Source organism: Jaculus jaculus, chromosome 5 (assembly GCF_020740685.1).
Source record: "Jaculus jaculus isolate mJacJac1 chromosome 5, mJacJac1.mat.Y.cur, whole genome shotgun sequence".
NCBI lineage: Eukaryota > Metazoa > Chordata > Mammalia > Rodentia > Dipodidae > Jaculus > Jaculus jaculus.
In genome coordinates, this window is record NC_059106.1 from 160,590,515 (window position 1) to 160,605,758 (window position 15,244).

The following is a 15,244-nucleotide window of genomic DNA, read 5'->3' on the forward strand; positions in this document are numbered from 1 at the left end:
AAATATGTTTTAAACTGTGAGACACAAAATATTTTTAAAAATTCAAGTTGTGTGAAATTGATATGAAAAGAAACCATCAGTAGGAAAGTGATGAAGGCCGCTTTTAGAAAAAGGAGACATGGTCCTCAGTACTGCCTGGCCGTGTGGTGGTGATGTCAGCACCCTCCTCACTCCCTGGGAGGCCTGACCTGAGAGCTGCCATGGGTGATGAAGGTGATATGTGTAACCTGTCCCAGTACTCTGCAGCCCTGTGACAGAGGATGCATGCTCTCAGCCATGTACCAGAAACCAGAAAACTGAGTGACCAGTGGTGGAGGCTTTGATTCCATAGATAAGGAAACCAGGAGCATCGCTGTCAGCCACAGGGTCTCGGGGCTCCTAACTTCAAGTGCTCGAATGTCACAGTGCCAGAACTGAAGCTGCGCAGACTGTGAATACAAAGCAGGGCTGGGAAGCGGCTCCTTAGGTAGAGTGCTTGACTTACAAGTATGAGGACTTGAGTTTGATCCTCAGAACCCATGTGAAAACACCAAGCATGGTGGTGCATGCCTGTAATCTCAGTGCTGAGGTGGTGGAGAAAGGTGGAGCTCGCTAGCCAGCCAGTCTTATTATTGGTGAGCTCCAGGCCAACAAGAGAGCCTGTCTCAGAGGAGGTAGACGGCCCTTAGGATTATAACCAAGGTTTTCCTCATGCATCTGCACACATAACGAGCATGGCGTGCATACAGTATCACGCACACAACAGATCAGTCAGATACACGTTTCCCTCTGTTCTCCAACTTCTGCATCTAAAATGCACTCCTAAGTATGTGTGTTTTTACTTACTTGTTCACAACTGGGTTGTTTTTTTCTGCCTCTTTCTTTTTTTTTTTTTTAATAGACTGCCAATAGCCAACTTGCAGGAGAGCTTCCCTTCTCTGCTGGGAGTACTGAAGGAGTCTGTGCAGCTGAATCTGGCTCCCCCCGGCTACTTTCTGCTTCTAAGGTATTGCCACCTCCTTCACCTGAACATAGTGGTTTCTATCAGAACATACTTCTGCAGCATTTTTATCAAAAACTGGTTGTCTCTCCACAGCATGCTGAATGACTTTGTTACGAGAACTCCCAACCTGGAAAGCAAGAAAGACCAAAAAGACCTGCAGGTCCGTATGAGGGAATGTTTAATAAATGTTATTACTCCTGCAGAGCCATTGCCTTTGGGGGAGTCACAGGCAGGCATCAACCTTGATTACTAGCCCATCTTAGCTTTGCCTGTGTTCCCAAGTTACTTCCATCAATGGAGGGCTCAGGAGGGCCAGGGTTTCTCATGGAGGCTATTGTGTCTCAGCCTCCTCTGGCGGAATTAGAATGCTAATAAGTACTCTTGCTCCCAGCACTCAAGGGTCTGTGGAGCTCACTCAGAAGCATGAATCTAGCTCCATGTGCAGAGTTCTTATATATATAATTTGCACCAGAGAGAGAAGACCAAAAAAATGGGTGCACCAGGGCCTCCAGCTGCTGCAAATGAACTCCAGATACATGTGTCACTATGTATCTGGCTTTACATGGGTACTGGGGAGTCAGACCTGGATTCTAGGCTTTACAGGTAAGCACCTTAACTGCTGAGCCATCTTTCCAGCACCAAAGTTCTTTTCTTTTTAAAAAAATATATATTTTTTTATTTTTAGCTAGGTGTGGTGGCGCATGCCTTTCATCCCAGCATCAGGAGGCAGAGGTTGGAGGATCACCATGAGTTCAAGGCCACCCTGAGATTACATAGTGAATTTCAGGTCAGCCTGACCTACAGTGAGGCCCTACCTCAAAAAAAAAAAAAAACACTAATTTATTTTATTTGATAGTAGAGCAGAGTGCAAGTGGAGCCAAGACAGAAAGGCATGCAACCCTGCCACCTAGTGTGCAGATAGGTACCAGGCACGAGACCCTCTGGGCACTAGTGATCCAACTGCTGGGTTTGGGTAGAGCATTAGGATCTTGACAGCTCCTTCCCACCCCTGAAGAACTTTCCCTCTGAAGACATCACTTCTGGATTCTGGGGCTTGGGCCCTGGGGAGGGGTTAGGGAAGAGAGTGGCTCTTGGGCTAAGTGTACTTAAAGGGACTACGTCTTAGAAGTTGTGATCACACAATTATGACAAGTCAGACTTTAAAAATTAAAACCACATTGTAAAACCAGCTATCAATGCAAAACCACACCTCTCACCTCAAAAGTTAGTAAGTTTATTGTGAGACAAATGTAAGGGACCAAGGCCCAGAGCTCAGTGATTTGGCTAGACAGATTCAGGTTTCCTCAAATACCACATTCCAACATGGAAGCAGTTTCATGAATGTTTACAGTCACAAAAACCGAAGAAAGCCATAAAGGGCTCAGTGGGTAAGCACTTGCCGACCTGAGTTCAGTTCCCCAGTTCCCACGTAAAGCCAGGTGCACAGAACGGCATGTGTGTCTGGAGTGCATTTGTAGCGCTGGAGGCCCTGGTGCACCTTTTCTTTATGTGGGTCTTTCTTCTCCCCTCCCCCGGCTTGTAAATAAATAAATAATTTTTTGAAAGAAGAAAGCCTTTGTAAAGCAGGGCATTTTCCGAACACTGGTTGCAGTAAAGCAGGGAATCTAAGGCCATGGGATTCTGTGTGACTTTAAAGATTTGCCATCTTTTTGGGGGGCTGGAGGGGGAGACAGGATCTCTTGCTGAACCTAGAGTTCACTGATGAAGCTAGCCAGTAAACCCTAAGGATCCACCTGTGTCCATCTCCCAAGTGCTGGGATTACGAGCACACACACCACACCCAGCGCTTTATGTGGGTGCTCGGGTCCTCATGCTTGCATGGCAAGCCCTTCACCCCTCAGCCTCTCTCCAGCCAGTTCGGAGTTCATGATGATGGTGCTCACAGAGCCTGCTCAGAGTTTCTGTGGGAATCCAGCTGCTGTCCACAGTTATATCCACTTGTATGCCCTGTCTTTCGCTCCCTCCCTTCCTCCCTCCCTTCCTCTCTTCCTCTCTCTCTAATGACATGTATGCAAGGCTAGCCTGGAACATGTTATGGAGTCAAGGATGACCTTGTGCTTCTGATCCGCAGGTGCTAGGGCTCCCAGCGTTCACTACTGCGTGCTGCTCCGCCACGCGGGCCACACCCTCAGCCCAGGCCACATTCCGTGATGACAGGTTCTCACTGCACCCTAACCTAGCCAGCCTCACTTACTTATTTTTGTTTTTTTTTTTATATTACTGAAATATGTTTTCCTAATGCAAATAACAAAATTATAGCAATTTTTTAAGGCAGGATCTTACTCTAGCCCAGGCTGGCTAAACTTCACGATGATCCTCCTGCCCCAGCCCCATGAGTGCTGTGATAAAAGGCATGAGCCACCATGCCTGGCCAAGTCAAAGGCTGTTTTTTAATAGTCTCCCTGTGTAGCCCAGGCTGTCTGCCTCAAGCCTCCCAAGTGTTGAGATCGCAAGCATATGTCACTGAGCACAGCTGACTTTGTGAAGATCTTGATTGATAATGTTCGTGGTTTTATTTATTTATGTATTTATTTTGTTTGTGTTGCTTTTTTTTCTGAGTTAGGGTCCCACCCTAGCCCAGGCCGACCTAGAATTTACTATGTAGCCTCAGGGTGGCCTCAAACTCCCGGTGATCCTCCCACCTCCGCCTAGGACTAAAGGCGTGCACCACCACCCTGGCTTTTATGGTTTTAGTCTTAGAATCAGACACTTTGTGGCATAAATTATAACAAGTGCCTTAGAGGAAGCTGGCTGTAGAGGGAGCAGAGTTGGAGAGAGTGAGGACACAGGGTGATCACTGATGATTCCCATCACTCTCCCTGAAAATACAAGTGCTCCACACAAGAAGTGTATCTTTAAGCATTTAAAGATCTGTCTTGAGGCCTGGAGAGGTGGCTAGCAGTCAAGGCTCTTAACCTGCAAAGCCTAAGGATCCCTGTTTTACTCTCCAGATCCCATGTCAGCCAGACACACAAAGGTGAAGCAAGCACAAGGTCCCACGTGCCCACTGGGTGGGGCAGGCATCTGGAGTGCGATTACAGTGGCTGAGGACCTGGCGTGCCAATTCTCTTTCCCTGTCTTAAAAAAAAAAAAAAAAGATCTGTCTTGCAACTCATCTTTTGTTAGATTAGACAGGGAGGAGAAACAAAGGCTGTCACTCAAAGTTTAGTCTGCTCCTGGTCAGTGGTCAGTCTTGTCTCTGAGATTGGTGGTGTCTGTGCTTTTTCCCTCTCTCTTCCTCCTCCTCCTCCCCTCCCTGTCGCAGGGGAATTCCACTTCCCTGCTTACTGAGGATTTCTGTGCCCCAGTGCTGCCCAAATCTTGCATTCCGCCTGAGCTGTCTGAACAACATCTAGATTTAAAGTTACCACCTCAGAGCAAACAAGCTGCTGGCAGCGTGTCTGTGCTGAGGGCTGAGTTGCTGACGCCTCTCACAGAATGAAGGCCAGCTGTGCTCTCACAGTGACTACCAAGGGCTGCTGTCATGAGGAGGGCCCAGGAAGACAGAATAATACAACATCGGTGCTAGCATCCTTGCCTCAGGTTACATTTTGTGTAAGGACTAAGGCAGTGAGAACTTTCTTTATTATACCCGGGGGAACTGGCCTGTTTGGAAAACATGGCTGTTCCTTCTCTAATCCTGATTTCTCAGGTCAGATCAGCTTTCCTTCAGCTCAGTGATGTAAACTTACCATGAGTGACTTTGTTTGGATTTTTAAAACTTTTAATAATTTTCCATAATTATAGGCAATAAACCATGATAATTCTCTCCCTTCCCTTACTTTCCCCTTCACAAATTCACTCTACATCATATCCTTTCCCCTCTCAGTCTCTCCTTCATTCTGATGTCATCTTTTCCTCCTATTATGAGTACTAGGCACTATGAGGTCATAGATATTGAAGCCAATTTATGTCTGGAAGAGTGCATTGTAAGGAATCCTACCCTTCCTTTGGCTGTTAAATTCTTTCTGCCACCTCTTCTGCAATGGACCCTGAGCCTTGGAAGGTATTAGAGAGTCTCAATACTGAACACTCCTCTGTAATTTCTCAGCACTATGGTCCCTTTTGGGTCATCCCAGTGGTCACCACCATCTGAAAAGAGAAGCTTCTCTAACCAGAAGTAAGAGCAGCATTAATATATGAATATGTGCATTAAGTAAAGTGTTCACAGAGCAGTTTGCTGAGTATAATGTGTGCATTTAGCCAGACAATAGCAATAATTATACCCCTAGGGCTCATGACCTCTCCCACCGTAGGCTTTTGACTAGGTTTTCAGTACCAGGCATGTATTTCCTCCCATGGAGTGGGCCTCCAGTTCAATTAGAGTGGTTGGTTTCCCCATAACAGATGAGCCACTATGGCACCTGTTGGCACCTGGCTGGCCATCACCACTGATGGTTTCTCTCTCCCATAGGGCTGCATGCAGCATAGCTTTTCATAGCTTTCTGTCAGCTGCTCCACAGGGAGGAGGTTTTCAGCTCAGCTCCAGCGTGATTTCTCAGTACCCTTGCAGCACAAGCATGTGGAGTATTCAGCAATAGGGTTTTACCATCTGTTTCTGGTGGGAAAACTAGAGTCTTGGCAATGGACTGTAATGTGTTGGGGGTATCAGGGACCTCCTTGGCCAACAGCTCACTGGAAGGCATCCCTGGCACTGAACATTTTTCTAGTAACAATCTATGATTCCTGAGTGTTCCAATGTCCAAAAAAAGTAGGTTTCCATATGACTTAACTTTTAGATTTTGATAGCCTTCCCTCCACCTTTCCTTTACTCAGTCTCTTCCCCTGACCTCACTTAGGCCTTTCCACCCCCAGTAATCTGTTCATCTACTTACATATATACAACACCATCCCTTTAAGTCCTCCTTTCTCCTCCCTCCCTTATAACCTCTTTCTACCTTACTTTTTTTGGATTTTTGACCTGTTCCCACACCCCCAGTGTATGATGTGGCATATGCACGTGGGTGCATACGCACATACTCCCCATGTGTATGTGCAGAAGACAGAGGAGAACATCAGGTTCTCTTCTCCATTGCTCATCACCTTGTTGCTTTGAGATGAAGTCTCTTACATATTTGGAGCTTGCCATTTTCACAAGCCCCAGCCATTCTCCAGTCTATTCCCTACAGGGCTGGGGGTACAGGCATACCTGGCCATGCCTACCTGTTTACATGGGTGCTGGCAAATCAGACTCATGAGGTATTAGGCCTCTTTAGCCCCTCATGCTTACACAGGAAGCTTTCTTAATGGCTGAACCTTCTTCTCAGCCCCTACCTGGTGTTTTGAGGCTAGTGTAGGAGCTTAATAGAAAACAGTGGCATCCTGTCATTTAAAAAAATATTTTATTTTTATTTATTTATTTGACAGGGAAAGAGGGAGAGAGAGAATGAGAGAAAAAGAGAGAGAGAGATTGGGCATGCCAGGGCGTCCAGCCACTGCAAACAAACTCCAGATTAGTGCTCCCCCTTGTGCATCTGGCTAACATGGGTCCTGGGGAATTGAACCTGGGTCCTTCGGCTTTGCAGGCAAATGCCTTAACCGCCAAGCCATCCCTCCAGCCCTGTCATTTTTTTAAACACTAGCAAGAACAATAACCATGGTTCTAGAGAAACCAGAAACACAGTTAAGACTGTTAGAAAACAATCTGCAGGTTTATCAGACTACTGCTGACTTCTGATCTCTGTATATTGTTCCTTCATCCGCCGCTCCAGTCCAGTCGCCACTAGCCCACGTACCAGCGAGCTCTTGAGGGGCTGGTCAGAGCAGCGGCGCTGTCAGCATGCAGTGCACATTGGATCCCAAGCCCTGCCGAGTCCGCCATTGTTTATGTTGATTACATATTCATACTATTTTGGGTAGAGAACATGTTGAAATTCATTGTACTTGTTTCTCTTTACTTTTGATGTGGCTCCTCAAAAGTTTAGTGTTGCCGGACATGGTGGTGCATGCCTTTAATCCCAATGTTCAAGAGGCAGAGGCAGAAGAATTGCTACGAGTTCAAGGCCAGCCTGAGACTACATAGTGAATACCAGGTCATCCTGGGATAGAGCAAGACCCTGCCTCAGTGTTGAACATAAACTTCTTTTTCCTTAACTAACATCTTTGCTGCTGCTGCTGCTGGTTGATCGCAGGAAATCACTCAGAAAATCCTCGAAGCTGTCGGGAACATTGCTGGCTCTTCCTTGGAACAGACCAGCTGGCTCAGCAGAAACCTGGAAGTGAAGGCCCAGCCTCAAGTCTCACTAGAAGAATCCGATGCTGAAGACAGTGTGTATGGTATGCAGGAGGGTTAGGAAGTGGGTTTTGCAGTCAGCTTTCTTTTCTTTTCTTTTTTTTCTTTTTTAATTTTTATTAACATTTTCCATGATTATAAAATATATCCCATGGTAATTCCCTCCCTCCCCACCCCCACACTTTCCCATTTGAAATTCCATTCTCCATCATATTACCTCCTCATTACAATCATTGTAATTACATATATACAATATCAACCTATTAAGTAGCCTCCTCCCTTCCTTTCTCCACCCTTTATGTCTCCTTTTCAACTTACTGGCCTCTGCTACTAAGTATTTTCATTTTCACGCAGAAGCCCAGTCATCTGTAGCTAGGATCCACATATGAGAGAGAACATGTGGCGCTTGGCTTTCTGGGCCTGGGTTACCTGACTTAGTATAATACTTTCCAGGTCCATCCATTTTTCTGCAAATTTCATAACTTCATTTTTCTTTACCGCTGAGTAGAACTCCATTGTATAAATGTACCACATCTTCATTATCCACTCATCTGTTGAGGGACATCTAGGCTGGTTCCATTTCCCAGCTATTATAAATTGAGCAGCAATAAACATGGTTGAGCATGTACTTCTAAGGAAATGAGATGAGTCCTTTGGATATATGCCTAGGAGCGCTATAGCTGGGTCATATGGTAGATCAATCTCTAGTTGCTTTAGGAACCTCCACACTGTTTTCCACAATGGCTGGACCAGATTGCATTCCCACCAGCAGTGCAGAGGGTTCCTTTTTTTCCATATCCCCACCAACATTTATGATCACTTGTTTTCATGATGGTGGCCAATCTGACAGGAGTGAGATGGAATCTCAATGTAGTTTTAATCTGCATTTCCCTGATGACTAGTGACGTAGAACATTTTTTAAGATGCTTATATGCCATTCGTATTTCTTCCTTTGAGAACTCTCTATTTAGCTCCATAGCCCATTTTTTGATTGGCTTGTTTGATTCCTTATTATTTAACTTTTTGAGTTCTTTGTATATCCTAGATATTAACCCTCTATCAGATATATAGCTGGCGAAGATTTTTTCCCATTCTGTAGGTTGCCTCTTTGCTTTTTTCACTGTGTCCTTTGCGGTGCAAAATCTTTGTTATTTCATTAGGTCCCAGTGGTTAATCTGTGGTTTTATTGCCTGAGCAATTGGGGTTGTATTCAGAAAGTCTTTGCCAAGACCAATATGTTGGAGGGTTTCCCCTACTTTTTCCTCTAGCAGTTTCAAAGTTTCCGGTCTGATGTTAAGGTCTTTAATCCATTTGGACTTAATTCTTGTGCATGGCGAGAGAGAAGAATCTATTTTCATCCTTCTGCAGATATTTATCCAGTTTTCAAAACACCATTTGCTGAAGAGGCTGTCTCTTCTCCAATGAGTATTTTTGGCATTTTTATCGAATATCAGGTGGCTATAGCTACTTGGGCTTACATCTGGGTCCTCTATTCTGTTCCACTGATCTACATGTCTGTTTTTGTGCCAGTACCATGCTGTTCTTGTTACTATGGCTCTGTAGTATAGGGTAAAATCAGGTATGGTGATACCACCAGCCTCTTTTTTGTTGCTCAGTATTGTTTTAGATATTCGAGGTTTTTTGTGATTCCAAATGAAGTTTTGGATTGTTTTTTCTATTTCCATGAAGAAAGCCTTTGGAATTTTGATAGGGATTGCATTAAATGTGTAGATTGCTTTAGGTAAGATTGCCGTTTTCACGATATTGATTCTTCCAATCCAGGAACAATATCCCTTCATGATAAAAGTCCTACAGAGACTGGGAATAGAAGGAACATATCTCAATATAATAAAGGCTATTTATGACAAGCCTACAGCCAACATATTACTAAATGGGGAAAAACTGGAAGCTTTTCCACTAAAATCAAGAACAAGACAAGGGTGTCCACTGTCCCCACTTCTATTTAATATAGTTTTGGAAGTCTTGGCCATAGCAATAAGGCAAGAGACACACATAAAAGGGATACAAATTGGAAAGGAAGAAATCAAGTTATCATTATTTGCAGATGACATGATTCTATACATAAAGGACCCTAAAGAGTCTACTAGCAAGCTGTTAGAGCTGTTCCAAACCTACAGCAATGTAGCAGGATACAAAATAAATACACAGAAATCAGTAGCCTTCATATATGCTAACAACAAACACACAGAGGATGAAATCAGAGAATCACTCCCATTCACAATTGCATCAAAAAAAATAAAATACCTTGGAATAAACCTAACCAAGGAAGTAAAGAATCTATACAATGAGAACTTTAAAACACTCAAGCGAGAAATTGCAGAAGACACTAGAAAGTGGAGAAACATCCCTTGTTCCTGGATTGGAAGAATCAATATCGTGAAAATGGCAATCTTACCTAAAGCAATCTACACATTTTCTTTTCTTTAAGGAAGGTCTGACATGATTCTCAACATACACAAAGAAAAGCATGTGGAAGCTGTGTGAGGATGAGAAGCAATGTTAATTAATTAACCTGATTATGATTACTTCATATTGTATACACACAGAGAAACAAAGTTTTAATCTCCAATATGTAGCATTTTTACTTGTAACTCTACCTCAGTTGCCTGAAGGGGTGGTATGAGTCTGAGCACAGAAGACTTGTACTGCCTCCTTCGGTCTTATTTCGTACTTCTGACAGCCCGAGTCACATCTGCTGTGAAAATGGGGTCCCGCTGATGGTATCCCAGGGCCATATGCTGCCATGCTGAGCCTTTACTGAGCCTAGATGGGAGTCCCAAAAGTAATTTCCAAGACTAGGTAATGGACTTGGTGATAGAATCCGTGTGAGTAACAATAGCAGGGCTGGTTTCTCTTCTGGAGGAGTTGTGAACAAAAGCTAGCAAATCAGCCAGCTGGGCAGCGCCGCGTGTTGTGCTTCATTGCTGATAGGTCTTCTCTCCCAGGGTGAGGCCCCCTAGGACGCGGAAGTTTTACAAAGGTTCTAAGCACTAGCATGAACGTGATCCTAGCCAAGAGGCCAAGAAGGCACAGCTTTATTCACAGAGCTCTCTAGGACAGGGTCAGGAGGTCTGGAGATGTGGAGGACTCAGAGTCCAGTGTCATAGGTTGTCAATTCTTAGCACACTTTGGGACCAGCAGTTGCACCTGCCAACCAGGCCCATCTGAGGACACTGCCATTTGGGAAACTGGACAGCATCAAAGAGGGTGTTATATAGGACAGTTCCAGGGTTCTAGAGCCTTCACTGAGCTTTATTATGTGTGGATAGTCTTTCAAGGTAGGTACATTAGTTCATTTTCTATTGGCAATACTAGAATAACAAACTGGTTGAATATAAGGCAAGGAAGTGAATTTCAGCTCATCGTTCTGGCTATACAAATACTAGAGGTCACATGTGGTGACAGCCTTCTTACTGGCCCAACATCTCATGGTGAGAGTGAAGACCCAGATGCCTCTCTTCTGATAAAGCCACTAGGACTCACCTTGATGAGATTTTATGACCCTGATCACCTCTCAGAGGCCTCAGTTCCCAACAACACGGTTGGTTTACTTTTTTAACCTTCCTAATACCTTACAATTGGGGATTCAATTTTAGCACATAAAACCTTGAGGGGCACTCAAAATGTACCCAAATCACCACCTTGGGAAACTGGCTGGGAGTGTACAAAATTAAGTGATTTTCATTGGTAGACACATGGTGAGCCAAGGGAGCGAAGGTGAATCTCAGAGAGCAAGCTGCTGACTTCAGTAAGCAAACTATTTTAACTGTGCAAAACAAGCTTATCATTGGCAAGAGATGGTCTTACTATTTAGTCTGGATCATTTAACACAGTCACAGGAGAGTATGCCCCCTTGCCAGTGTTTCGTAACTCAAGGCAAGCAAGTATGTGTGACCCCAGTTCAATTTAATACAGAGACAGGAAATTACATTGTCATTCTCAACTGAACTACATAGCACAGTAGCTGCCAGAGCGGAGATGCCCAAATAGTGCCAGCTCATGGGGCTGCGGTGTAGCTCAGGTGGTAGAGTGCATGCCCAGCAGGTATGAAGCCCTGGGTTTAATCTCTAACACCACATAACTGGGCATAGTGGCACATGCCTGTAATCCCAGTACTGCCATAGGCTGGCAGCCAACTCTTTTAACACCAGCAGCCTTTGGGAGACATTCTAGATGCAAAGTAGAGCAGGCCTCGGGCGACAGCGTGGACTTCCCTGGCCAGGCTCTGCTGTGAGGACGATGCTTGCAAGCGCTTTCCCGCTGAGCAACAACCAGGGGCTGAGGTGGTCCTCCTGCTTGTCACTTCCAAGGATGGCTGTTCTGGGGCTGGGGGGTGGCTCAGTTGGTAGAGGGCTGACCTGGCACGCAGGAAGCCCTGGGCTCCATTCCCAGCACCACAGAAGCCAGTTGTGTACCATCACTGCTGTAACCTGCCTTGAGCTACATGAGACTTACCTCCAAAAAAATGTTTAGCTTTTATTACTCTTTTGCCAAAAGCATTAGCAATAATTGCTTCCACAGAAACAATGATAAACTGGCCTTTTTAATATTTTTATTAGGTATGGACTTATTTTGTATGTAAACATCACATGTTGGTACCATCCTTTTCCTCCTCCCTGCCCATTTTCTGAAGAGGCCTTCCTCGTTGGGGATGCAGGTTACCCCCATGGGGATTGTGGTTCATTCTTTATGGGAGCAGCAGTTGGTTTTGGGAGAGAGGCAATGTCCTTGTGCAAAATGTCCCAACTTGTGGCTCTAACAATCTTTCTGCTCCCCTCTTCTGCAAAATTCCCTGAGCCACATTGGGAGCCTTTTAAGTCTACTTCAGTGATGGGCATTTAGGAGCATCTAGATGTCTGGTTTGGTAGGTGTTGAGTGTCCTCAGTGTCTTTCTCCATCACCCTTGTGCTGATAGCAGCTTAACTATGAGAGCTGCACTCTTGCTCATTTCCCCAGTTCCTCTGTGGTTTCAGCTGGGGCCAGGAGTGTGCTGGGCCATTGATCTCCTCAGGTTCATTTCCCACCTTGCAGGGAACATAGACCTGGGCAGTGGGAGGGGCTAACTGACCATTTTTAATATGCAAGAAAAAGGTTTGAATGAGTCAGGAGTCTTTTTCTCTTGCCAGTAACAGATCCATTTTGGAGGATCAAGACCATTAACACCTGGGCTGGAGAGAGGGTTCAGCGGTTAAGGCACTTGCCTATAAAGCCTAATGACCCAAGTTTGATTCCCCATTAGCCACATAAAGCCAGATGCACCAAGTAGTGCATATGTCTGGAGTTAGTTTGCAGCAGCTGGAGGCCCTGGTGCACACATTCTCTAGAGCTCTGTCTGCCAGGCCTGGTGGCACACGCCTTTAATCCCAGCACTTGGGAGGCAGAGCTAAGAGGATCCCTGAGAGTTAGCAGCCATCCTGAGACCACAGTAAATTCCAGGTCAGCTTGGTCTACAGTGAGGCCCTACCTGGAGGGAGGGGAACCTTAGCATCTGATGAAGAGCTTTTGGCTCCTATATGTGAGAAGGTCAAGGTCACCATCTGGCTTTAGGGTACTAAGAACCTGGCAATTAATGGGGTTAATTGAATCTCCCTCAGACACTGGTGGCTCTGTCTGGGTCACATGCCTGATCAGGAAGATGAGAGAACAGGCTGAAGCCAGCATACTAGCTGTCACTCAACAAGGATTCTCTCCCCAAAAGGAGGGACAGGGTGCTGGACAGACAAATCGTGGTACTTCTGCCCATTATTTTTGCCATAATGGTTGGATGGCTAGCTTTGTGGCTTTTGTAAATAATTATGCCTTATCCTGTAAATGAAGATGCCATGGCAGAGCTAGCCGCCTCTGTGGCCAGGATTGTGGCTGTAGGGGGAGAGTGCTTACCTACTGGGCTGATGTGCCCACAGTTGGGTACAGGTGCTGATGAAACTGACTCCGTACTGCACCTGTGTGGGCTTTGTTGTACCTGTTTAAGAAAATGATTTATTTATTCTTGAGAGAGAGAGAATGTGGGCACACAGGGTCTCTTGGCCCAGCAAACTAATTCCAGACACACACATGTGCTGGGTCGTGCACCTGACTATGTGGGAATGGGCAATGACAGCCAGGCCGGCAAACACATACCTTTATCTGCTGAGCCGCCTCCGCCCCTTTAGCACGTGAATGGCATTCCCCCTGAAGTCAGAGCTTTGTGAGAATTACCACCTGGCTCCTTGCAGTTCTTAGAAGTCAGAGAATTCCAAAACTGGAATTGACTTGTCGGCTTCTCAGTTAGCCTTAATTAGCAAATTACAGAGTACCAGGCCACAGTGTTTGGATCATGACTATATTTGTTTCAATTGTGATAAACAAATTCAAGGATTCATGTTAGCCACATAAAGCACCATACAGAATGAAGCTTCAAATGAGCAGTTTCCTCCACTTAAAGCAGTTGATTTTCATTTTTTATTTCTGACACTATCATACATGTATAATGTATTTTGATCTCATCCCTCCACAATGAGAGAGAGAAAGAGGGGGAGAGAATGGGCACACCAGGGCCTTCAGCCACTGTGAACAAACTCCAGATGTATGCTCCCCCTTGTGCATCTAGCTTATGTGGGTCCTGGAGAATCGAATCAGGATCCTTTGGCTTTGCAGGCAAACGCCTTAACCACTAAGCCATCTCTCCAGCCCCTGTTCTGTGTTTTAACAGCTCATTCTCATGGTTACTAACCTCAAGAAAAAAGACCCTTATTCCTCTTGAATCAGAGTTGAGGCCGAACCAATAGAAATAGACATGGAAATAGAATATACGACCTCAACAGCAGGCTGTTCTTTATCGGACAGCAAAGGACAGCCAGCTGCACTCCACGAGTTTGAGCCTCAAACTCTGCCCCTTTCAGAAGCAATTGAACTGGATATTCACAGGGACGGGCAGGGCAGAGAGTGGGGAAGGGAGAGGGAAAGGGCCGTTGCCTCCATTGACTTGTCCCAGCTCTTGGGTTTTGACTAGTTCTTTGATGATGGTGGGTTTGCAGGTATCATCATCAGGCTGTGGTTTGGGGAGGCATTTACAACCCCAAAGAATTTCCCCAGTGCTAAAGCCTGTTCCAGGAACTCAAATGATTGCTGGGACCCTCTTAAACTACTACCTCCCAAAGCCACCACAATGGCAGTCAGAGTTCACTGTGAGTTTGAAGAGGACAAACTATAATCCCACCTTAACAGTAACTCATTGGGCAAATTACATTTTTCTAGATGAGTTGTTCAAAAAAAGAGAGAAAGCAGATGAGTTCAAGGTGTCTGCGGGAAGATGAGAGGCCACAAGTGTAAGTGCGCAGACAGAAGTGAAGCCTGCAGGAGCCGCTGGCCGGGGCAGTTCCTCGCTCCACAGCAGGGCGTAGAGGCTGTGCAGAGTTCAGGAGAAGGTCAGGCAGAGAAGGCTCGGGAAACTGATGAGGTCAGCTGTATGACAGGCACAGTTAATGGGTGACTTGGCACACTGGGAAAGAGCGTTGGGAGAGAAGAGATCAAGGATCTTAGATATCAGGATGATAGATGAACCCTCCAAGAGGACATTGACGTTCCAAGAAAAGACACAAGGGAGGCATGGAGTCAGTGCTGATTTACGTGATGAGCGTGAACAGTGGGTTCCAGACGTATCCACAGTCAGAGCGAGAAAGTTCCTTTGAGGCTTTGGGGCCCTAAGTGTTGACTCATTGTCATAGCTGAGCAAATGTCTTTCTGTCCACAGATGCTGCGGCGGCCTCAGCAATGGTATCGGCATCTGCCCCCTCGGTTTACAGTGTACAAGCCCTCTCCCTCCTGGCGGAGGTAAATGCTCTCCAGATTTGTGGGCCTTGTGGGAATGCTTGTTGTCCTGAATAATTGTGGACGCATGTGTTTATTCTGGGGTGCTAGTGGCATGGGCCTTCCAGGTCTAGACCTTGAGTTAACCCTCCATTGATGCGATAAAATACCTGAGAAATGCAACTTTAAAAGATAAAAGG

At 45.5% G+C, this 15,244-nt stretch overlaps 1 protein-coding gene across 2 annotated transcripts in view; it reads left to right on the plus strand.

Annotated features, from left to right (window-relative positions):
• The window catches only part of Dop1b (DOP1 leucine zipper like protein B), a 111,761-nt gene that overhangs the window by 80,968 nt on the left and 15,549 nt on the right, over nt 1-15,244 (plus strand). For both annotated transcript variants that reach the window (XM_004654472.2, XR_006637167.1), the window contains exons 25-28: nt 881-985; nt 1,076-1,142; nt 7,135-7,279; nt 14,989-15,068. In XM_004654472.2, the coding sequence (XP_004654529.2) occupies nt 881-985; nt 1,076-1,142; nt 7,135-7,279; nt 14,989-15,068 (397 nt within the window). The remainder of the gene's footprint in view (nt 1-880; nt 986-1,075; nt 1,143-7,134; nt 7,280-14,988; nt 15,069-15,244) is intronic.